The 23,497-nt window shown below is 36.6% G+C and overlaps 1 protein-coding gene across 2 annotated transcripts in view; it reads left to right on the forward strand.

Annotated features, from left to right (window-relative positions):
- Nucleotides 1-3,593: 3,593 nt before the first annotated feature.
- LOC127949256 (RING finger protein 24) overlaps nucleotides 3,594-23,497 on the forward strand; it is a 30,844-nt gene continuing 10,940 nt past the window's right edge. The window contains exons 1-3 of one of the 2 annotated variants that reach the window (XM_052546304.1): nucleotides 3,594-3,953; nucleotides 6,837-6,890; nucleotides 18,683-18,832. In XM_052546304.1, coding sequence (XP_052402264.1) covers nucleotides 6,874-6,890; nucleotides 18,683-18,832 — 167 coding nt within the window. In that variant the 5' untranslated portion in view covers nucleotides 3,594-3,953; nucleotides 6,837-6,873. Of the gene's footprint in view, nucleotides 3,954-6,836; nucleotides 6,891-10,057; nucleotides 10,287-18,682; nucleotides 18,833-23,497 lie in introns of those variants that run through there. The other variant, XM_052546305.1, reaches the window with a different exon arrangement.

The following is a 23,497-nucleotide window of genomic DNA, read 5'->3' on the forward strand; positions in this document are numbered from 1 at the left end:
ATCTGTGACAAGTCACTTGTCCATTTATTGCCATGGTGTTCTACAAAAAGTGCTCAGAGGAAGTCTTTAAGCATTAAGTACACTGTTGAAAGAGTAAGTCTCTTCTAGTCATTCAAACATGAAGACATCTGCTGTCTGTGTCTGCTTGTGCCGGAACATGAATCTCTGTTTTTTTTTTTTTTTATGTTCTGCAGAAACCGTGGAAACTTCATATATCATCTTTATACTGAAAAGTGGAATCTGTGATTCACAGATCCTCTGATGTATCATAACCATAAGTGTAGCTCCAAATGAGGGGATAAAAGGACAAGCAGAGTGTATAATTTCTAGCGCTGTGGAGACATTAATATAGGTACAGGTACATTAATATAGGTACAGATTAATATATAGCACTACTCACTTCAATATCAAGTAAGACTTCATATGCATATTCATATACCTAAGTTTCATAACTTAAACCAGGCCATGAATGTTAATTTGCTGCCACCTAGAGGATACATAGATGTAGATCAAAAAAGAGAAAACATGTCTGTTATGGAAACAGATTTTATTGATTTGATACATGGTTGTGTCTATGTGTCTACATATATATATATATATATATATATATATATATATATATATATATATATATATATATATATATATATATATATATATATATATATATATATATATATATATATAATTAAGGGATTATTTACTGTAGAATAAAGGCCTTTTATTAAGCAATGAAGGGGTTTATTGTATCCTAGGGCCACAACTTAAATTACATAACATAATTTACTACACTTCTACTTACCAAGTCAATAGAATAAACAGTTGATTGGAAACTACTAGAAACGTATTTTCTTACCACTCATTTTCTAACAATGCCTGGTCTTATTATTTCTATATCACTCAACTAAATAAAAAACCTGAATGTTCACCCACAAGCTTTATCTTCACATGACAGAGCTCTACTCCCTCCCAGCTATGACCTCTGTAAAGTCTCTCTCTATTTTTGTTAAAGGTCAGTTGTTGCCTTCAGGTGTGTAATAACTGCAACAACTGATGCTCTAATCACATTACAAAACAACAACAAAAACCTCTACACTGCACTATAGGGTGTGTTTGTTGTGTCAACTTATCTTTAGAGAATTATATGTACCAAATAAAGAAAGTGGGCATACATACAGTAGCACACTAGATTTGTATTCATTTACATTTTGTGCATTTAATTTGGTGTTAAGTGTATTTTTCTGATGATGATGAAATCATACTGTATATATACCATTCCTGAAGAAAACGTATCACTGTCTCCACAAAAATATTAGGCAGTACTGTTTTCAACATTGATAAAAATGGTTTCATGAGCACCAAATCAGGATATTAGAATAATTTTTTGAAGAATCATGACACTAAAGACTGGAATAATGCTGCAGAAAGTTATTGCAGTTTTTATTATTACAATTTTAATTTGCAATATTTCAAAAGATAATTTTTTTCTGTATTTTTATTTAAATAAATGCAGTCTTCTTCAGAATGAGAATCCTTTTTTCTTTTTCGGCCAATAAAGAAAAGTCAAACCTGGATGGATAAAAAGAGAAAGTCTCTCAAGGGCATTTAGCTCTGAATCTGTAGGCCATGCTAATTGTTCTGTCAGAAATTCTGTTATGTAACTTTTTTTCTTTTTCTTTTTTTTGTGCTGTGATGCAAATCCTAAATGTAATAGCAATCTGCAAGCACTAGAGGGTGAGAGAAGCATTCATATACAAATTAGAAGCAGACCTGCATTAAGAGCTGAACTTTTGATCTCAGCTTCTAATGTGACTATAGATAGAGCTCCCCTGTTGTCTGACAATTTCCTGTTCTCTCTTCAGCTGCTCAAAAAAGATTCATAGATCTACCTACACATCCGTTTTATTAAAAGTTGAGAGGAAGCCTTCATCACAGGGCTTTCTTTACAAGAGTCAGCCTATAGGCCTATGGCAGAATCAAGTTTTTCACAGAATTCAGAACATTCACCAGGGACAATAGATCCTCTTTCAGTAAGTTTCATTGATTGGCATCTCTGTTATTCTGTGGGATGTACTGCATATCACAAGCTAAAATAAAATAAAAAAAGTGCTTGGACACTTTGTAATTTGAATCGTATTATGAAATAAAGCATAAGCCATAGTGGCTTTATTATTGAATCTCTGCATATTGAATGGAGATGTATATTAACGTACTTCTAGATAGATTCAAAACATTTTAATAACCTCCATGGTAAGAAAAACACGGGGGGGGGGGGGGTTATAGAGCTTGTTCAATACTCAACAAGCCTAATATTTGCATATGCCTTATTAAAAGGCAAGAATATAATTTGATTTTGATCACTGAATATGATAACAAGATCAATGTCAAATTTTGTGGTGAACGAATAAGATCACAAAGACAAAATTCTGCTATCATTTACTTCACCCTCAAGTTGTTCCGAACGTTTTGAGTTTCTTTGTTCTGTTGAACATAAAAGAAGATATCTTTAAGAATGTGGGCAATAGTATCAGAACCCTATTGACTTCCATAGTATTCTCTAATGTGTACTCTAATGACATGAAAGCTGTTTTGAGTAAGCATTGAATATGGGGGCAAAAGGATGTTTGTGGTAGTTGACAAAGGTCGAGATCGTTTTAACTGTCATTCTACAGGTCAATATACAGTGTATATGCTATATATAGCGTTATACTCCATTCTGCTTCATCGGTTTGTATGAAGGATAATGCTTCCTGCCTCCTTGCACTCTTTATCCCCCACATGTCACTTGATTCAGTGTCAGTCTAGCGCCCGGTGTGCCGACCTCAATAGGGCTTTGTAAGCGCTGCCACCCTGGTCTCCCGACCCACCCCCAGGCAGCTATTCATGGGATCCCATGATTCCACCCAGTTGGCTCTGGTACAATATGTGTCTGTCAGTGGCACCTCATTGGCATGCACTGGCACACGCAAACAGACACCGTCTCAACCAAGTGTGCCCACTCACTGTGCTTCCCAGAGACAGTTCAATCCAAAACGGTTTGCAATGGACACCGATTCAACTACCCCAAGATTCATCAAATATGAACAGCTATATAGTGTATAAATGCAAAACTTTTAATGTCATTTATATATAGATAAAGAAGAAAAAAGGAGGGGGGGGGGGGGGGCTAAAAGTATGATGATATATAATATTATGAAAGTGAAAGTCCTGACATTTGCCAAGTATGGTTAACCCATAATCGAAATTGGTGCTCTGCATTTAACCCATCCAACTGCACACAGACAGCAGTGAGTGAACACACACCCGGAGCAGTGGGCAGCTACAGTATATCCAGCACCCGGGGAACAACTGGGGGTTCACTGCCTTGCTCAAGGGCACTTCAGCCATGGATATTGAGGGTGGAAGAGATCTGTTCATTCAAATAAATTGCTAGATCTCTGGAGGATATAATGTAGATATAATAAGAAGCTATGTATGAATCTGCCCTTCCCTTTGTGAAAGCATCCGCATCCCTCCCCACACGCCCAGACTTAACTCCCCCCTCTCATTCTCTCTCTCTCTCTCTCTGTGATTAAGGAGGAGGGACCTGCTCTTGTCGTGAGCTACGTGCAGAGTTCAGATTTACCACCAAATATCTCAATCGACCATCCCATGAAGACGCATTAAGAGCGCGCACATCTCACTATTCTCAAGCGATCTGGAGTGCGAATTTTCTTTTTGTTTTACGAGCATCAATGAACTTACAGCCTGCGATGCTTGTGTTTATACGATCATTGATTTGTTAATAATGCGTACGGATTCGTGCACACTTAAAGGCTTGATTTGATTTATTTATCGTCGGTTGTTAGAAGAAAGTAGAAGTCGTGTTATATTGCGGAGGCTCAGAATTTGAGCTCTTTCATCTGCTTGGGTTTGTGATCGAGCAGGAGGGAGGAGTGGCGAAGAAACGGCTGGTAAGTCCATAATACTACACCTCCAGATGAGCAATAAATACATACATGTGGTTGTTGCACTATCATAAACGGACATTCTTTCTTGGCAGTGTTTGTTCCTCGAGTGCACCGATTAAAGCGCGACCCTTAAACCGAAGATTAAGACATGAGTCGTCTTTTAACGTTGTAGAGTCCGTTAGCCCGCAGGTAAAATGTGTCCGAATCGTGAGCGAATCGTTCAGTTGAGTCGGATCTCTGTAATGTTCCGATTGAACCGTTTGACAAAACACCGGTCTTTTTGGGAATCGCAATGAATAGATCCGTACGGTTCGTGATCGACTACGATTGATCAAGAAACGCTTCTTTCGAAAACGTCGGACTCATAATCCGACCTGGATAATGAATCCGTGGATTTGGACTGAACAAAGGATTTCACTGATAGGACGAAAACTAACGTTACATATAAAATGTACTGTAAATATTATGCACATTTGTTGACAACTTTATCAACAAGTAACAAGCAAAGGCTTTAATAAATATAATTTTATTTGGGCGTGAATACATGTTTCAGATGAGAGAATTGGTAGTTTAATGTATATGCATATTTAAATTCTAAACAAAATGTGTGTTACTATGAAGCCCTGGAGCGTCTTACAGCAATACAATAATATTAGTAATAATAAACTGCAATAAAAACGGAATAAACAGCAATATGTAAGAAAACGTTATTGAAGAATGTTACGTTCCTCAGTGGACTGTCGGGGACCCAAGGATGACGCAAAGACGTCATGACGTAAAAGAACGTTGAATCCTTTTTAAAAGATTCCTTTAAACTAACTGTGCGAACGAATCGATTCGCTGAAGTGAGTCGGATTCCTCTATTATATGTTTTAGATAGCAGAAAGGATAGTGAGCTACCGTGTCTACACCGGACGCGAACGGCGTCAAATCCCCGACAATAAACTGATGCCTCGTTTGGCTTATGACTAACTGACACAAAGTTTAAATGATTTGCAACGGTTGTTTTGTCGCGTCAGGTGTAGACAGACTTCACGTTAGCGGTTCCTCACGTCCGCTGTAGACACGGCGTTTAATGTTGCTAATAGGTGTATAATGTTCATGTTAATTACAATTAGACACATATGCTTCTGCTTTTACAAGGAGAGAGCATCCATTACTCTTTATATACAGCAGAAAAACTGAATACTATCAGCCAGATACAAATGTGCTATAACTAATGTATTCAGCAGTGGTTTCACTGATTGAATGGAACTCGTCGGGTTTACCTCTGAATTTGAGCAGTATTGACGCCTTGATTTGCTGTGTGTGTCACTACGTCAGGGTTTTTTTTTTCCTCTCTGATTGCTCATTCATTCAAGTGTGGTATCAAACTTCTCGACGTCATCATGATAATAAAAGGAGGCGCGAGAGCAGAATGTTCGAGGCGCGTGCTGGCCTGACTCCAGCTGTTTGTTTACCACGTGCTTCTGTTAAACACAGTGGTAATAATCGGTGCACTTCATTATAAACGCCAGCTCTGGGGAATGTTTAGTTATGGTACATTGAAACTTGAATTAAAGTTGCTTGGTAGGTCTATCCAGTTATAAACCTGTATTTTGGGTCTTACTTTTTTAAAACTTAATTTAGTCATGGATGAGGGCATGTCCATTCTATTGTTTGCCTAATTTGGTGACTGTTTAGTAAAAAAAAAAAAAAAAAAAACGTAGAGTTACACTGAAAGCTTTGCTGTAGTAGATATGCAGAATTATAACAAGTTATTATTTGCATTTAACATATTATTTGCAAATTAACACACACACACACATATATATATATATATGATTTATATATATATATATATATATATATATATATATATATATATATATATGTATATATATATATACTTTAGATGCTCGATCAGAACAGACCAACAAACCATTTTGGGTCTTGGCCTACAAGTTAGATATTATAAATACTGATATACATAGTGCATAAAGCACATTTTAGGTTAATTGACAAAATATGCAAAGTGCACATGTAAACTCTTAATCTCTTAAACTCATTCCTCTTAATTTGTCATGGCAAGAAATTTCATTTACTTTAATTGAATCCTTCACTTCATCAAGCAGGCAGGTTTTGTCTCTGGCTTAATACACCGAGCTTGTGCATGGTGTTTTTCAGTGTAGCTGGCTGAACGACATGTATGGCACGTAACAAGAACTAATCAAGAACTTGTTTTTGTGCACAATGTCCAGAGATGTCAGTTTGCCTTATGCCGTCCTGGCTGTTTGGTCTTAGACAATGAAAATATCAGCTCCCTATGGTGTAGAGGTCAGCTGTGTGACCTTATGTGGAGCACTGCTCAAAAACTATAAACAATTGACTAAAGCTCACTGTTAAAAGCAGTTTATTAAGGGGCAACTGACCCTCAAATCCAATCCTAAATTGTGTTTAGTTTATTTCAATGTGCTGACATTTAAAACAAAAGTGGTCATTTCTGATGTTTCTGCTTTGTGATGCAGTGTAAATTATGCTTGTATGATGCTGTATGCTTATGATTGACATAAATTCAGGTTTTTATAATAGAACTTTGAGGTTACTTAACATGCAAATGAGCTGTTCAACCTGTAGCCTGTCTTGAGTTGTGCATAATGTTTATGAATAGTTTTACACATGCCACATATGACTCATGGGTCATTTGTGTTAAGTGTAGTTGATTCCAATTATTAATGATTATTATTTTTTCTTTTGATAAGGCTGGAAATTGTCTTATTCAGGTCGAATATGTGGAAACAAATTCTAGATAGTGAGGCAATTCATCTTCAGCTGGATTTGCATGTTTGTTCCACTCAATACTCTTTTGTAAAGACACAGATGTGAATTAGTCATCATGTTTTGCAGGCTCCTGAATTCTGAATCCTGCCTAAAATCCACAAAGATGATATATCTGCCAGTGTAAGTCTTAATATAATGCTTTACAACATATTTGATAGTTGAAGTTCAAGTTGTCTGGTGGTTAGTTTAAAGGAATAGTTTGCCCAAAAAATGAAAAATTGCTGTCAATTTACTTACCCTCAGTAATCTAACATGTAGATTTTGATTTTGTTGTAGAGTTTATCAGATTTTGAGAAATTAAGCATCACCTGCTTTCCAATGTCTTCTTTGCAGTAGGACTGGGCGAAAATCTAGATTTTTTTTGAGAATGTTTGACCGATTCTCGATTTTCTTATTACTTTAACCCTTTGGTTAAATAAAAATATATTCCAATTGCAGCACACATGAAGTTGTCAACATGATGTAAATGTTAAACAAAATGTGCAAAAACTAAAACTACACATTGTACAAGCTTGTCTTATAAATATTATGTGTTCAGGAATAATGAGAGGAAAATTATTTTAGAAAATCTAAAAAGTCAAGGTAATTCACATTAAAAATTATTGAAGGTATAACCAGTAGACTTTTATTAACTAAATGTTCTTTAAAAACAATTATACATTATAGAAATTCTACTTATATTCTGTAAGATTAAAACTGTCCCTTGTGTGGTTGATCATTCATCTGAGTTCCCTCACCTTCATGTCTTGCATCGACAGTTTGTAAGTCTCTTTAATGAACAGTTGCTCTGATATTTCCGGAACCTGGAGTTTTTATAGACTCATTGAAAGAAAATCATTCTGTTTTGTTTTAGAAACACTGATTCTGTACAAAGGACACTTGTGTAATACTAGTATAAACAAAGTATTATTGCATGGATATTTTGTGTCCAGTATTTAAATGTCCACATGATGAAAAGAAGATGAGAAATAAGACCACAACAAAGACCGGCTAAATGAAATACAGAGTGAGAGTTGTTTATGAGGCTACTGTGGGGAATGTTGGTTGAGAGGTTAAATTAGGGGCAACAGCTGCTGGTGTCACTTCTACAGCTTGTTTGTGCCATCTCGTGTTACTGTTTAAGCTCACAAGACAGGACACTTACCCTCTTACGTACTTTTTGGATCATTAAACCACTCATAAAAGCGATGGCAGATCTGTTCTCGGATCAGTATATCAAGCCAACTTGCACTCTCAGCACAGCAGAGCATTGGAGAGAATTATTGCAAGATAAGCTATTTGATAGCATGCAGAATATTCATCATCCCCATGGACCTATAAATCATATATTCTCACTTCCAGTGCTTAGTCTGCACTGCGTATTCCCGTTCACCCAGAAATGAGAGTTCTGTTGTTTGCTCACCCTCATGTTGTTCCAAACCCATATGACACTCTTGCTTTTGTGGACTACAAAAAGGCAATATTTCTCCTTTTGTATTCCTCAGATATAAAGTCATAAGGGTTTGGCTCCTCTTCTCTGTCCTGTCTAATCCCTCACTTGCGGCTCTGCTTCTTAAAGTGGATTAATTAGCTATAGGAGTAACACCATTGCGCTGGATTAAACAGGTTATTAATCTCACTGCCCACACACACTGAGTTGAGACTGTTTTTTTATGCTTTTCATTGATGACTTCAGTGACGGTTGCATTGTTATAAGGTTCGTTTTTTTTATCATGCACAAACCTAAAGACTGAATTATGTGGTTATTAATGTGGTAAAGTTTCACTTCACATGGATCAGAGATGCAGATGTTCAAGATTTGCATGTGCTCAGGAAAGACCCACAATCCATTAGGATGATCATATTTATATATTTAATAAATATGGCTTTGGATCTGCCAAAATGTATTTACAACCATTTGTTCATCAAGCCCGTTTTATTGAAATGTTTTTGAAAGAAGTCTCTTTTGAACAAAAACAGTAAGAACAGTAATATTGTCAAATATTCTTTACAATTTAAATGGTTTTGTTCAAATCTAATTTATTCCTGTGATTGCAAAGTTTATTTTTAGCATTATTACTCCAGTCTTTAGTGTCATACTTCAGAAATCATTCTAATATGTTGATTTGGTGCTTAAGAAACATTTATTATTATTATTTATCTATGTTGAAAACAGTTGTGCTGCATAACGTGTGAAAAACCATGATTAATAAATTTTTTGTTGTTGTTGTTTTACTTTTTACCGTCAGTTTTTTTTTTTGATTGTGTCCTTGCTGATATAAAAGTAAAATCTAAAAATAAAAGTATGAATTGCTATACTGCTGTTGATACGGTTCTTGTTAGGTACTATATGTAAGATGAAATAAGAAACTGGTGACCACATTTTCTCACAAACCTACACTGTAAAAAATAAGTGTAATTTTAACTGTAAAATTTTGTAAAAACGCTACGGAAAAAAACTGATAATAGGTTAACAGTAAGTTCCCGTACTATATACAGGGAAAAACTGTAAAAGATCTAACAAAGCATTTAATGTAAATTTACAGTAAAATTCTGTTAATTATACAGCTTTTAGAAGTAAAAAAAGAACAAATCAATGTATAATTTACAGTCTAAAACTGTAAACTGATATTCCCAGAATTCCCTGCGTGACACTCCACGTTTGAAAGTATTTTGTTTAAATAATCATGTTTTTAAATAGTTCTTGTTATCAGTTATGTACATTTGAGCTTTATGTTACATCTTCTGTTGCTTAATGAAAGTTTTTTGCATTATTTAAGTATCACGTGTGTTACCATGATGGTGTTTTGTGTTTCCATAAATGTGCACCTTCTATATGTTAATATATACTTCTGCTTGTGGTGAAGCTACTTGTGATGAGCTTTGATACTTCATGTGGCTTTCTCTTATACAGTACCATCTTTATTATTATGGTGGTTGTCAGTATTTTCAAGGTACAAAACAGATTTAATTTTGTGTGTTGTTGAATTTACTGGTTTATATTCACATTTTCTTGTTTGTAAATTACAGCTTTATATTGTAAAATTAACAGTTTTTGACGTAAATGTGTTTACAGTTTTCTGTATTTTTACAAAATTATTCTGGCAACCACAGCTGCCAAAAAGTTTTTGTAAAAACAACAAGAAATTTTTTACAGTGTAGCATTGACACTGTCAGAACCCACACCACTCCCCTTACCAAGCTGGAGGACCTCTAGTTTTGTTGTAATATTAAGTTTCAAATGTGCAACTGGGATAGCCAGGGCTCAAGGCTCAGTGGAAATTTCCACTTCAGATTTAGAGAGCAGCCTTTGTTCTGGTGCAGGGGCTTGACACAAGTTGCTGGAAATTGGCTTGGGACTCTGTTGCGAACGACAGACAGCTTTTTCCTGACATTTATAAAAAGAATCAAAAACCGTTATTGCTAATAATAATAATAATTAACAAATCAACTTCTGGCAAAGCATGTTCCTGTTTTAAAGGGCTCCAGTGAATAGAAGGATATTGAGCAATTCAACACTTTTTCCAGCCTTTAACGGTTAGTAGATTATACTTTTTATATATAGAAATGCAGAATCTTGTGCATTGCGTATAATTGCTTTGCCTTCCAGTCCCCCTGTTTACTCAGACATGAGGAATGCTAATTACCCAAACTAATGTCCCTGATACAGCCCTATTGATCATGTTTGGAGTCAAACCAGCTGTTAAAAGTGAATGATCAACCAGCAATGTTAGGTGGGGAGTAACATTTGCTGCTCAGTAGGGGCATGTTGACAGTAAAAACATGGTTTTACAGTTCTAAGCCTTGAGATATTGAGCTCCTTCCTTGATGGTGGGGGGTAACAACTACCCTCCCTATGATGGAAGATTACCAGAAGTACTCAGCGAGGAGTCTTCTTTCTGCGTGATAGTGTTCCCATGGATAAATAAGAGTTTTAACTTACAGACAAGGTGTCTCTTCATGTCAGTTTTTATGGCAGTTACACAAGTTTTGTAGCGAGGTCAGAGGGTGGTGTCAGTATGAGTAGTAGAGTTATTTTTATCTTTAGTTGAATGTAGTTTACATTCTTAAATTGAAAAGCTGAATAAACGTAGTCATTGTTTCTGTTCTAAAACCTAGTAATTAAATTTCTGCCTATCTAGACAACAGTTTAGCTCATGATCTTTACACTCTTGTTTTGACGCAAAGAGTGCATGATGACAGGATAATAACTTTTCAATGACGCAAGTTTAAGATGCACTGGGAGGAAAAAATGTAATACAATTTGGGAAATAGGTCATACTGTATTCAGTACTGAAATATACATGCACATGTTGAAGTTCGTCTTGGCAGTTTCCAGCTCCAAGTTTATGATCATGACACCATCTTTCAACATTTTAGCATTGGTTTCTGTGATTGAAGTGTTAGCAGTTGTGGGTCTTTCATGGATGTTGGCTTTGTGATGTCCCTTATGGTCGGTTCTTGTGGAAACGGGGTCTTCAAAGTGAATATTTAGGTTTGCTATTACCTAAGCTGCAGTAGTTCTGTGTTGTTTAGACACAATGTTTGTTCTGATGGTCCCTTCCATTCACTTTCACTGTGACATTGGTTTTTGTCCAATATTCTTCTTCACTGATGAAGTCATGCCATAATTTCTGAATGCATTCATGAATGTAGAGACTGTGGTTGTAAAAGCAATTTGGCTGCTAAGGTTACAGACGCTTCTGCTAAACTGGCTCCCATGATATGTCCTTTCTGGAAGTTCAACAAGTCACCGATTTCACTGAATGCTGGCAAATTATAACCACTGCTGAACAAAACGTATAGCCTAATACTGTATATACAAACTAGAGAATGTAAATAACGAAAAGATAAATAAAAGACCATCGCAAGTATGTGATCACATTATTTTGCCCAGCCCCTGCTAAAAGATGGATCAATATTTGACCCAGTATTTTTGCAACATGAACTCCATTGCCATCCATTGTGAGTGGAGTGATGTGACATGTGCTATTTGTTTGAGTGATGAAGATGCTATGACTCTGATGTCCTGTGTTGGGAGTTCCAAATCAGTCATGTTTTTGACATTAAATTTCATCATTAATAATGTTTGCATGTCCATTTTAATGTCATATATTTTTAATGTTTGGGGCCACTCAGTGGATGTTTGAAATATCTATGCATTAACATGTGCCAGTGGGTCTTTAGCTGCCAGACAACATAAGAGAGGTCATCATCAAGGTGTGTGCTGATGGTCTGCTTGACTGAGTTTCACAACATCTCTAAGCAAACACTTAAGTAATCAGGGTTGCACACTGGGTGTGTAATTATAGCTCTCTTCCTGTGATAAATGCTTCCTTTTGTGTCTGTGCTAAGTGTCAGAGTCAGACATGACTCATGAGCAAATGTAAAAGTGAAGTTGAATGTTAGAAAGTAAGTTGCATATCCTCAGTGTACACTGTACAGTATATGGCGAATTCTCCTGGTGGCCTAAAGACAGAAAATGAAAGTATCTTATTTTCTTTACCAGAAATACAAGAGTGCTTTTTTAACCTCTGAAGGAATTTTTGCTCTTACTGATAACAAAAATGGGCATTTCCAACTTTTATAGTCAGAACTTTGTACATTTTGAACACTTTTCTAGAAGACAGTAACAAGAGGGTGATCAAACATGATTTATATCTATTATATATTTGGCAATTAATAAGAGCTTTTGGTTGGAGTGGCCTACTGGTTACAGATCTGTAACTAAAAGGTTGTAGATTTTAAACTTGAAATAGTCTCTGAAATATATGGATTGTAGCTTAGTTTGGCTATATGATAAATGGACTGCATTTATATAGCGCTTTCATGTTCAGACAACATGGCCATCCAAAGCGCTTTACAATTTGCCTCACATTCACCCATTCACACACTCATTCACACACCGACTGCGGTGTCAGCCATTCAAGGCGCCATCCAGCTCGTCGGGAGCAGCTGGGGTTAGGTGTCTTGCTCAAGGACACCTCGACACTTGGTCAGCTTGAGCCGGGGATTGAATCACCAACCTTCTGGTTTGTAGAGAACTCACATAAACCACTGAGCCACTGCCACCAATTATGTAAACTATAGTCTTCTACAGTCAATTTTCTTTTAGTTTAACTACCATCATAGTGGAGTAATTGTTTGAAAGGTATCTTGGTATCTAAGTTAAAGACAGTTACTTACCTGAACGACTGTTAGCTGGCTGAAAAACGGTTATTCAGGTTAGCTAGCAACCTAATACCTAAATAATAGAGTTCTGTTTAAAGGCAGACATTTGAAGTTGAACTAATTCTCCCTGTACTGAAGTTTTGTACTGCTTCAGTAATGTAGTATTCAGGCCTTCAAATGAAAGTTTCTTGGGTTGACAGCACAATATGTTTCTAAACTTTGTCCTTAAAATGTAGTATCTAATTTCAAAACCTTGTGCCACATTTCAAGTTGAAGGCATCCTCAGCTCGTCTCTTTTTACAGAAGTGTGACACGAAACCAGCTTAAAATCACTGCCTCTTTCCCCAGATGCCCTCGCCATGCAAATTTAACATTGGCTAAATAGCCGTTGTGATTTGCTAAGGTCAATTAGGAACACATAGGTATTTGACAAATGTATGTATTAACTTTAGCTGAGAGAATTTAGTGTGTGATGACGAGCATGCACTTCATTTTTCCCAGTGTGCTGGTGGGTTGTTCTCCCTTGGGAAGATTGTTTGGCTGTTAATCAGGCATTTCCTCTGTTTTCCGGCATACTGTCAGTGTTTTCAATGTTCACATCAGGGCACACTAGGTCTAAGATTGCGATTAGAGCTTAGCTAATGTACATAAAGTGGAATGTGACATTGTGCCCTATGATCTTATATAATATTGTAATAATATTGATATATATGTAGAGAGAGAGAGAGAGAGAGAGAGAGAGAGAGAGAAGAGAGGTAGCACATAGAAAGACAACAAAAATCGCAACCGTATGCATTAAAGGTCGCATATAGTACACTTTTCTGGAGTTTATTTTAGGTTTTGTTGTCCTTAAGAATATATTTTTGCGGTATAATTACCAAAAACCATGTCATTATATTTTTACAGCTCCTTTCTCAGGAGTTCTACTAAAAACAGGTCGATTTTAGACTTTCTAATTAATATTCACGAGCCTCTCTTCTGATTGGCCTGTTGTTTTCTGAGTGACGCACGACCAGGCCAACCACAGGTAATTAGTGTCAGTTGACGTCACAGCGCTAGCTGGAGGCAGCGAAACAAAGGGGAATGTTCTGCCTTCAACTTTTTACGGAAGTCACAACGGTTCGTGAAAAATCACAGCTACTTTAAGCAGGCTGTGTGCATTTTACTGTGGACTGACTGTTTTGAAATTGATATGGTAGTTAAATAGCCCCTTGACCTCAGTTATCATGAAAAAAGCCAGGAAATTTCAACTTTGACAATATGGGACCTTTAACAGATAAAGCCCTATTCATTCACAAATTGGGTTTCAACTGCTCCTTCGAGGGTTATATTTCTTTTCTACATCATTTATTTGATCATTATTAACGTTTACATATGCTAATGTATTTTAACATTTCAAGTTATATTAGTTAATTAACTATGCATGATCATTAATTAATAATGCTAACTAAGGGTATGCTTTATAAATATATATTATATAAACATTTAATTTCATGTAATGCAAATGGTAAGTTCATGATATTAATATTCTGTTATTCAAGATTATTGTTAAGCCTTGCTTTACTCCAGTGCAATTTCATTTCCAAGCCCCAATCACAGATATTTACTGGTGTTGTAAGTAAATCTTCTTGTAGGAATATATTTGTTTCCCTAAAATGAATCCTTTAAGTGCTTTTATTATATTTCAAGTGCACCAGCTGTGCTATTGAGACTTTTTGAGACTTCTCACTCCTTTATTCTCACTGAAAGTAAAAAACGAAATAAAGTAGATGTGAACAGGGCACTACAGAGTAGGTTTCTTTGCTTTGTTTGAATAAAACCAATAAGTGCTATTGCTTAAGTGCACATGGCTCACTGTACATTAATCTTTGTTTAGTCAGATCCCTCTATTAAGCCCAAGAGCACTTTTTATAACCCATCTGAACACATTAAGGATTGTAAAAATCACATTTTGAACAAGCAAGGGCCACTCCAGTGTTACTCTGCAATCAATGCACTATTGAAAAGCTTTTCTTCCTTAGTGGAGGTGAAAATACCATTTGGCAGTGTCGTTACAGCAAGCCGAGCACTGCAGAATGACCTTGTCTGGTCAGTTCAGTGACATAATGGGAAGCTGGGGTGAGAAGAAACTAGATATTGCACCCTGTGGTACGGAAGATCAGAAAAAGAACCTGTTTAGTTGAACTTCCCTTCATTTTGGGTGACAGCTATGGCCTGACTGACAGTTAAAAACACCTTTTGTGGTTTGGGTTGTCTTCCACAGCAGGACAGTGGCTCCAGAATACATTTGGTGTCTGTGACTCGCTTTCTTAGCAGAAGTTGGTACGTGAAACTGTCACTCTGGTACACACTCTGGGAGTTTTCATTGGTAGTGTCCCTGCTGTGACCTCTGCAAGCTTTCCCTCTTCTCCTTTTTGAGAAGTTGACATGTGTTTCTAAAGCTTTCACACCATTCCCTTCAAAGGCAAGGTTCTTGAAAGTTGCATAATTATCGTACTGCAGTCCATCGAGAATGAGACAGGAAGGAAAGATGTCTATTGTTCATTTAAGAAACATCATCTCAGAATCACAGGATCTGATTTGGGGAAAATCCCTAACACTCCCTAGGGTGGATTCTTGCTATTATGTCATGGGTAAACAAAATATTTTTTCCTACCAGTGTCATAAACTGTAATCAGTTTTTCTATAAATCAGTGCTGCGTTTTTTTACGTTTACGATCTGTTAAATGGTTATAAAATTGATAGCTGCTGTTACCTGGAAAAAGTTTCAGCTTGTTTAAAGGTTCAAGCTTTGTTTGAAAGTGGACCAGACTCATAAGCAAAAATGGACTTGGATTTTTGCACTGAACTGGCAATGTTGGAAGAAATGCGTTTGCAGAACAATATCACTTCACTCATTAAATCGTTTTATTAATTACCAGATAAAACTTGCAATGCAAAGACGTAACTGAAATAGCAGCAGTTATATTATTTGCACTTACTATTTAAATTCAGTTTATTATAATGATACCAATAAAAAAAAAGGAATTCCTGCCCAATATTTTAACTCATATGTTTAGTTTTACTGGCTTTATTTTAGTGTCTCAGTGATGAGATCTTTCCAACGATTCATGACTTATATCTGATGCTTCATCTTATGATTATTATTATAATATTTCAGAAAGTAAATGCACCAGCTATTGTATCAGTCAGAATAAGCTGTTGATTAATTGTTATTGATATCGCCAAAGAAATTCCATATCAGTGTATATTTTATGATGGTGTTGGATTTTTTTACTTATATAAACTGGTTTTGTGTATTCTCATTATGGTTGGTAAACACAAATCTCAGTTGGAATGCTGCGACTGTTAACTGGGGTGAAAGTGATGTGACAAATGCATTCAGCTCTCACTTTGTCTTCTCGTCTGAGCAACGTACTGTAACCTGACATTGACCCTGCATTTAATTGGTGGCAAACCAATTATAAGTAGTTAAGATGTTTTGCTCACATATTATCAGCAACGAATACCTGGGCTGATACTGAGAATCTTTTTATTTTGCATTTTAAAATATATATATAAATTATATATTATATATAAAAGTGGCAAATTTTGCAATCAAGTGATCATTCAACAGACATGGCATTAAAATGAATATTATCAGTGACACTGAGGGAAAAGGAGGATAAGTACTTGCCAGCAGCCAGTGGAGTATCTCCCGGTCTTGAAACCATGCCCTACCCAACCTCATTCTTTTATTATCTAAGTCCTTCCGGATACTTTTCCGTGTCCTAAACTTGAGGAGTTCTCCCAAGTACATGCATCTTTTTGTTTGAGGGCATTAAAATGTCAGTGTGTATGTATGTTTTGGCTTTGTGACAAAAACCAGGCCACAAGAGCTCAGACGATTAATGGCTGTACAGCAATAAAGAAAGGAGAAGAGAAGTGAATCGTATTTTGCCACAGCAGAGCCTGACAGATTCAGACCTCATGCAGTACATGCTGTATCGGTAAGAATGAGGGATGCTGTTATTGATATAACTGTTTGTGTGTGTGTGTGTGTGAAGGCAGCTGGTTATTGATTTTCTGTTTGGATATTGACCCTCATCTGTCAGAAAGCTTTGCATGGGTAAAGCTGTAATGGACAGACAGAGGAGGACAGGCAGAGAGGCAAAGTAAACAATCTGTCAGTAGGAACCTGGGTGAAAGTGGGAGTTTTTCCGAATGTGTCAAAGGCCGTCTCATTCGTTTAGACAGTTCCAGGATGTTAGATGTTTATAGGGACAGTACAAGTTGGCCTGTGAGAACAAAGTATGATGCCTAACACCCAGCTGCATGTGCTGTTGCATCTGACAGTTTTTCTCTACCTCCCGCTTTGTTTACACACACATCATCTAACGTGTCTCTTGTCTACTAAAGGCATGTCCAGACATGCCCGTGCGGGGCGGGAGTAACATCCTAAAGAATGTCCAGTGAAAACTCTTACTCTCACAGATGTAAACAAACAAAGAGCTACACACAAACACTGACTCGTGCTGTTCTTAAAAATGTTATTTAGACTAATCCTAAAATGTTATCATATGGATTAAGACATTATTTAGTGACACTATGAGAATTATTTGGAAGGGTTTGCCACTTCCAAATAAACTTTTATTTTCTATTATAGAAGGGATTTATCTTTGACTTTTGTTGTTTTTATACTGATATTAACTATTACATCTCCTAACTTTAGTTGCATAACAAGTATGCAAATGAGTCATCTAATAGTGTCGTTTTGTTGAGATCTGAGTTAAAAGTTTATTTTAGATCTTGCCTTTTATTACTCCATTAATCAGAAAATACTGTGAAACATCCAGGAAATATCACCATGTTTTTAGGTATAAAATATTGAAATTGAAATCGAAGTAGATAAATTGTAATAAAATGTGGAAATTGAAATCTAAGTAGATAAATTCTAATAAAACAAACACTCAAAAAAAAAAAATGTCATTAGTCTGAAAGAAAACAAGTTATGGAAGTAAAATTGCCCAAATTTGACCAGTTCCTGAATAAACAGTAGTTTTGCCTGTAGTGTCTTCTTTCATTATTTAATGATTTTATTAAACAGTTTTCATTAATGCAGTTGAATTTGTGTTTTATCCTTTATGAAACATCTTGCTCTGGCAGTTTTGTACATTTCATATTTTCTAACATGTTGAAATTGAAAGTGTCCAGTGTCACAAATACTTTTTGGGGTGACTGTACTTCATTACTTGAATGTACATTTTGGCAAGAAGATGTATTCATCTTTCTGAAACAGTTTTAGGTTTTAGATATCTGATATATTAAATATATATTTAAAAAAAACATGCTCATAAGGGACCAAGTGAAAGCTGTGCTGACTCTCAGTAGATTAGTTAACAGAGACAGACAGTGTGAGTATTGCTTAATGGCTCCTGCAGGACCAATGTTGTCAAACTCTCTCCACTAGAATATTACATGCAGTGCCCAATGCACAATTTAATGCATTCATGAGTTTATTCATTGGTCTGTGGGGTACATAAGCAGTTATTGTGGAAACAGTTCAGAAATCAACCCAAGCCACATATCAAATCACAGTCTGACAAGAACATTGACTTATACCTGCATCCGCAGAGAGGGTGATTATTTTCCTTTGAGATTGAGCTGACGCAGCATGAATGGATTACTAAACTAACGGGCATGTGGTCTGCTAGCATTTGCATTAGTGTTGTGATCAATAAATCCACTGATGTTTCTTTGTCTCTTTTCCCCTTTCTTTCTAGGTTATCCATGACCTCAGATTTACAGCATTACAGTTTCAGGATGCCAAATATAGGGTTCCAGAACCTTCCCCTGAATATCTACATTGTGGTCTTCGGGACGGCCATTTTCGTCTTCATCCTCAGCCTACTCTTCTGCTGTTACCTGATTCGGTAAGACCACCTGACTCTTCTATGTGTGCGGCAGCAGAATGTGTTTGAACAAGCTTTAAAATGCCATACATTTGCTTATTTATTCTCTTCAGTAAATTATATAGATTATACAGAAAGTCTTGATTTAATCCCTAAACATACAGACTACAAAATTGAACTGTTGTAATTTAACAGCTAACACACATTTAGGTGTAATTTGCCTCATGATTTGTTTGGAAGCTGATGGAAAATGAAACTCACTCAGTATGAACAAGAGGGTGTAGTTGGAGTGTGTGGTGTAGACTAGAGTTTTGCTGACAGGAACAATGTGCGTCATTAAAGTCACAATTACACCACAAATATAAAAGTAACATAATTATCTATGGACCTCATGTGCTGAAACCTAACTGCCTTAGATTATACCACAAATGTGTGGACTGGTGTTCCTCTAGACTACTGCATATCCACCGTGCTCAAAGGTCAAATAGAAAATGGAAGGGAGTTTAAAAGACTTCTGTGAGAGGATAGAGGAGAGCTGACAGATGGTGATGGAACGGAGAAGTTCTCTTTCATCTTCATACCGAGTTCATACCATGTGAGGCAGCTTTTATCATGCTTACTTTGAAGACTGAACCAACTCTGAATTTCAGAGCCATACCTTAGTTGTTAGTGGCTGTCAAATACAGAAGTAGAGATAAATCAGCAAGTTTTATTCATTTATAGTTTTGTTAAGTACAGAGGAGCTAATCCTACACATTAACACGGTTTGTTGTTGTTTGGTTCAAATAGAGCAGTTCAGTTTCAAGAATGGGTTCCCTCTGAAATTTTGGGAAGGAAAATTTCTTATGCATTGTGTGTTCAGCTGAATATAGTCCTAAACTTTTAAAATTAAAATAAGTGATGATCAAGACAACAAGGCAATTAATTGTATGGCATTTTGAATCATGATTACTTGTCCCTGAAATGGAATTGTTGCTTTAGATAGTTTTTGTTCATGCTTGATGCACTAACAAAGCTTTTCATGAAGAGTGAGAAGGTCAAACAGCACAGTATGGAGAAGCTAAGAAAACTGCTGACTTGATAATCTGAATTGACGACAGAAATCACTTAGCTACCTGAACCTTGCAGTGAAAAAAAAAAAAAAAAAAAACCTGAATACTGATCTTTTACAGCAAGCACATAGAAATGGGAATATTTGGCCCTTCATGAAGCTTAAGAAACTCCTTTTCCTTCAGCTACTGAGTTAATGAGTTGTCATCTAGTCAGATTTGTCTTGAAGAGATATTGAAGCTTTAATGTGCAGTTGTGTAGCATCTCTTACATAAAACAGTGAAAACCAGCGGCTCTTACCCAAATTCACCCTAACCAGTGGGGAAGATGGTAAGTTCTTTCCCATTTATTATATAATAGTTCTGTTTTAATTGACTTTGCTTCCCCCTTACTGCATTTACAAATGTTTTCCTGTTTTAGTAATCTTTTATAGTCTTAAATTAGTCATATCAATAAAAAAACAACAATACTTGATTCTTAAATGAAAAACTGTCAGATTACCAAGTCATTTATAAAAAGATTTTGTATTTAGCCCAGATTCCAGTCTTCTAAAGATGCAGGCTCCCTTGCATGTAATTAGGTCACAAATATTAGTTTTTTCCTCCAGAATAAAATAACCAGAAAACATCTGCATGCCCCCATGCACAAACAATATGTGGCCCCAGAAAACGTATTTGGACACTTCAAGCACACTTAAACATGCATTACCGTCATTGCATTAATTAACAAAATGTGAAAATAGCTGGTATTTATTTTAGTTAACTGCACAAGCTTGCTTTTCACGTACAACATTTCGTGGAATATGTTAGTGGGGCCACTGTGCATCTGAAAAGCAGCTCTGAAATGTTTGTACTGTACATTACACCAGCAGGTGATAATGGAAATGGCAACAATCGCAAATTCAGCAAGTACCAAAATAGTAGGCTCCCATTCTACCCAGCTGCATTTTCCACTACATTTTTAGCATGCTATTTTTCACCTCCACAAATACATTCAGGATCGCTGAAACAAAAGGGCACAGCACAGAGTGCTTATTCACAGCTTTTTCCATCATTTAACAACTGCTTTTGACAGGGTGGAGACATCCCTAATGAGAAGACCAGCATATGCTGTGTTTTGAATGCTGGTACCAGCATGGGATTTCTGTGTGCTAGTGTACTCACCTGGACCAGTTAAAGGTACAGGTCGTAGGACCTGCCACTAGAGGGCCCACTACCAAAACAATAAAAAATCGCGTGGTTTGATGATGCTAAGAAGGAGTGTGGAATGATGGGATTTGTTGTCTTCTACCCAACCACTGACGGCAATCATTCAGACGATATGAAAATGATTACCACTTGTTCAACAAATATATACACTCGTGTACAATAATTGGGCATACATAGCAAACGCGAGTTCAACGTTTTGCGCGAGTACATTACATACAAAATCAATGCAAAGACGCGATCAGACTATAGATCAGATGTGTCCCCGCGCTGGTCTAGAGACGCGATGCCCCGCGTTTGGCGTGTATGCCCCATAATACTAATCTTGTTGATTGTTATAATAGTATACGTTTTCTGTAAAGGTACCAATCAAAACAACTCACCTGTCAAGTAAAACACAGGTGAGATCGGCATCTCTTTCTAGCTGAAGTTTGTCGCGAAGCTATCTAGAAAATGCAACACCGATATTGATCCTCACTCTTTCTCTCCTCTTGTCCTAAATTCTTCTTGGGTCATTTGGTTGGCCTGTACGCTTACATTTACGGTAGCTGTCCTTGTCGACAGAACCAGTGGCAGATTGTAAACAGTAATTTTGTTCCATAAATAAGTAACACAATCCACCATAAAATGTGCAAGAAGAATAAATAAGGAACTGCTTGAAGCAAGCTATTGATTCCCGGACGAAAGACACTACTTCCGCATTTGTCCATGACACTATTGTCATTTGGTTTACGTCAGTAAAGGCGGTAACAAAGGGTAACTAACGTCATTGACAGGCGACTGCACTGCCCCGTGTCACTGTTTAGAATGGGAATTTTCTCATGATTTACAAGTAGTTGAAAACATTAGAGATACTGTTAGTAATCAGCTGGACAAAATATATAACACTAGCCTAGTGGTTTTTGCAAATATCTTACAAATTGTATCTTTAATGCAAAAATACAAATTCTGTCAATTATTCAACCTCATGTCATTCCAAACCTGTTTGACATTCTTCCGTAGAACACAAAAAAAAGTGTATTTATGAAGAATATCCTAGCAATGATCCTAGCAATCCTAGCCTTTTTATAACAAACTTACCGTATGGCTTCTGATGACTTGTAATATAGTTGTATGGACCACATCTAACTTTTTTTTGTTTTTTTGCATTGTTTATGAATCTTGAGAGCTTCAGTCCCATTTTATTGTGAATGCACTGGAAAAGGTGACCATTACATTGTATAAAAAATATAATCTTCGCCTGTGTTCCACAGAAGAAAGAGAGTAATGTGGGTTTTAAAACACGAGGGTGAGAAAAGATGACAGAATTTTCAATTTTGGTAAAACTAATCCTCCTGTCACTTAACTTACTAGTCATGAATATACTGGTCCACCAGCTTGACAAGCTTGAAATAAGTCTTTTCAGCAGGGATTTCAACGTAAAAGATGCTTTCCTTTTAAATTCGAGATGAAATGATTGAGGCCTGAGCTGGTCTCTTAACCTGTTTAGTTAAACCGCTATTTTATCCGCAAAATCACAGACTGAACAAAGGACCATCAAATTGTAGTCGTGCGACTCTGTGGACATTCATAACGTGAAAGACGAGAGAGTCGTGAGCTCAAGTGGACCTGTGAAGAACGTTGTGATTCAGAGCAAACACAGAGCTGCACGTAGCAGCCATGCACCAGCTTTGACACACAACTGCGAAATGCCCCCGTGAATAGCGAACACACTTGGAGAAGAAAACAGGCGGGTGCAGAAGTGTTTGTCTGGCGCAGTCGTCCTCATGGGAAGAAAATGAAATTCACACACACGTTTGAGATTGAGCACTCACTGTGACATGTTAATAGCTGTGCCGGTTATTTAACAGTGCTGAGAAACGGTCATAAGGTGATTTGGGATGAACTATAACACTACCCTAATAGTGTGTGAGCAATCATGACTGCCTGTAATTTTATCAAACTACGGTTTCTCTTGACCTAGCTGACCTCAGAAACTAGACCAAAGCACATTGTAAGATTTTGTGCCACGATTATGAATATCTTGTTATTTTGCATTCCCTTCACATTATGATTGTATTTTTGCTATGAAGAACGAATGGTCCGTGATTATTTTCCCCAGCCTTCCACAGACTTCAGGTGCTATTCACACAAAACACATTTTTGCATTGTCCATAGTTTTCCTTTGTAAATATGCAGTAGGCAGACATGTTTGACCATTGCACCCACAGAGTCTTGCACGTGACATGGCTTTTAAAAAATGTGTCGCTTAAAAGGGATAGTTCACTCAAAAATGAAAATTATGTGATTAATTACTCACCCTCATGTTGTTCCAAACCCATAAGACCTTTGTTCATCTTCGGAACACACATTAAGATATTTTGGATGAAATCCGAGAGCTTTCTGACCATGCATAGGCAGCAATGTAACTGAAATGTTCCCATACCTGGAA

The sequence above is a fragment of the Carassius gibelio genome, chromosome B1, assembly GCF_023724105.1.
Source record: "Carassius gibelio isolate Cgi1373 ecotype wild population from Czech Republic chromosome B1, carGib1.2-hapl.c, whole genome shotgun sequence".
Taxonomy (NCBI): Eukaryota; Metazoa; Chordata; class Actinopteri; order Cypriniformes; family Cyprinidae; genus Carassius; species Carassius gibelio.